This window comes from Otolemur garnettii, unplaced genomic scaffold, assembly GCF_000181295.1.
Source record: "Otolemur garnettii isolate 467f Iridium unplaced genomic scaffold, OtoGar3 scaffold00151, whole genome shotgun sequence".
In the NCBI taxonomy this organism is placed as follows: domain Eukaryota; kingdom Metazoa; phylum Chordata; class Mammalia; order Primates; family Galagidae; genus Otolemur; species Otolemur garnettii.
The window spans coordinates 180,348-181,477 of NW_003852546.1; the positions used below are offsets into that span (position 1 = coordinate 180,348).

The 1,130-nt window shown below is 45.3% G+C and overlaps 1 protein-coding gene across 1 annotated transcript in view; it reads right to left on the reverse strand.

Moving 5' to 3' along the window:
- Positions 1-1,130, reverse strand: part of TANGO6 (transport and golgi organization 6 homolog) — a gene marked incomplete at its 3' end in the record, with an annotated part of 158,372 nt that overhangs the window by 147,416 nt on the left and 9,826 nt on the right. The window contains exons 3-4 of the mRNA XM_023518916.1: positions 908-939; positions 156-272 (exon numbers count right to left, since the gene is read on the reverse strand). Of these exons, the coding sequence (XP_023374684.1) occupies positions 156-272; positions 908-939 (149 nt within the window). The remainder of the gene's footprint in view (positions 1-155; positions 273-907; positions 940-1,130) is intronic.

Sequence of the window (1,130 nt, forward strand, 5' to 3'; positions counted from 1 at the left end):
CTGAGGGCTGCAGGAGTGGGACACCCCCGAAAGATGAAATAAGGCTCAACTAAATTGCTAAATAAGGAACTATAACCATCTAATTTTCCAGAAGAAGACAACATAGCACACATTACATTAGCAATTCACCCACAAGCATCCCCAGCCCTGAGTACCTGGGGTGGTCCTCCCTGGAGGATAAGTAATTCCCGGACTGCTAAGGGCTGATACACTTGATCCAACATGTCTCTCAAGGCCCCCCTGGATAGGGTTCTTTCCTCTTCAGTTAAAACCTAAAAGAAATATGTACCTGGCTTTAGTGCAGCACAGACCAGGCAAGCAATAGAAGGTAATGTTTTACAACAACGTACAAAGATGCTTGTGAAGGGAGAGGAAGGAAAGCTTCTATGCATTCGATTTCCTTTCACACAGAGGATGCTGTGCTACTAGAACAGTTTGGCCCGCTCTCCATGTCTCGCTCACTCCACTCTGGGCAGGTTATGTGACCCATCTTATTGGTGAGCATGGAATAAACTCACTTGCTGAGCAGTTTTGGCATGCATTGCTCAGCTCATTCCTCTTCTTTGGTGAGTGAGTACACGTGCTGTTCTGCTCTTCCTTGCTGTGCATTTTACAGAGCCCTATCCCCTGCCATGGGGCAGAAGGTGCTACAATTTTCCAACACTCCTTAACCTGGATAAGTGTGAGACTGTCTGATTCTGGAGAACACTGTTCAGAAGATTTGCTTCCATCTATAAGCTGTACCCTCCAACTTTGCCTTTATAAGCAATAGAGGTGAAATTTTGACTTCTTATCTCTTACTCTGTTAACTGTCTTTTAATTCATTCAGAACTTGGGCAGCAAAAGGAGTGCTATTGTGAGGTCCCTAACCATGCTATCCCCCTTTGGTAATTACTATTATACTCACAGTCAGGGTCGTGCCCATTCCCACTTCACTCACTAAAGTAAGGGTGCTGCTGAGAGCAGCAGCCATTGGTGGAACTCTGTCCAACTTCCTAACATACACCCATCATGTCTCCCTCTGTTAGCTACTCCAACTTTCCTACGTGGTTCTTTATGTGTTTCTCTTTTCTTTTCTCTCTCCTACCCAAGACCCCTGGGGCATTATTCAGCCTCAGTAACAGTACTAT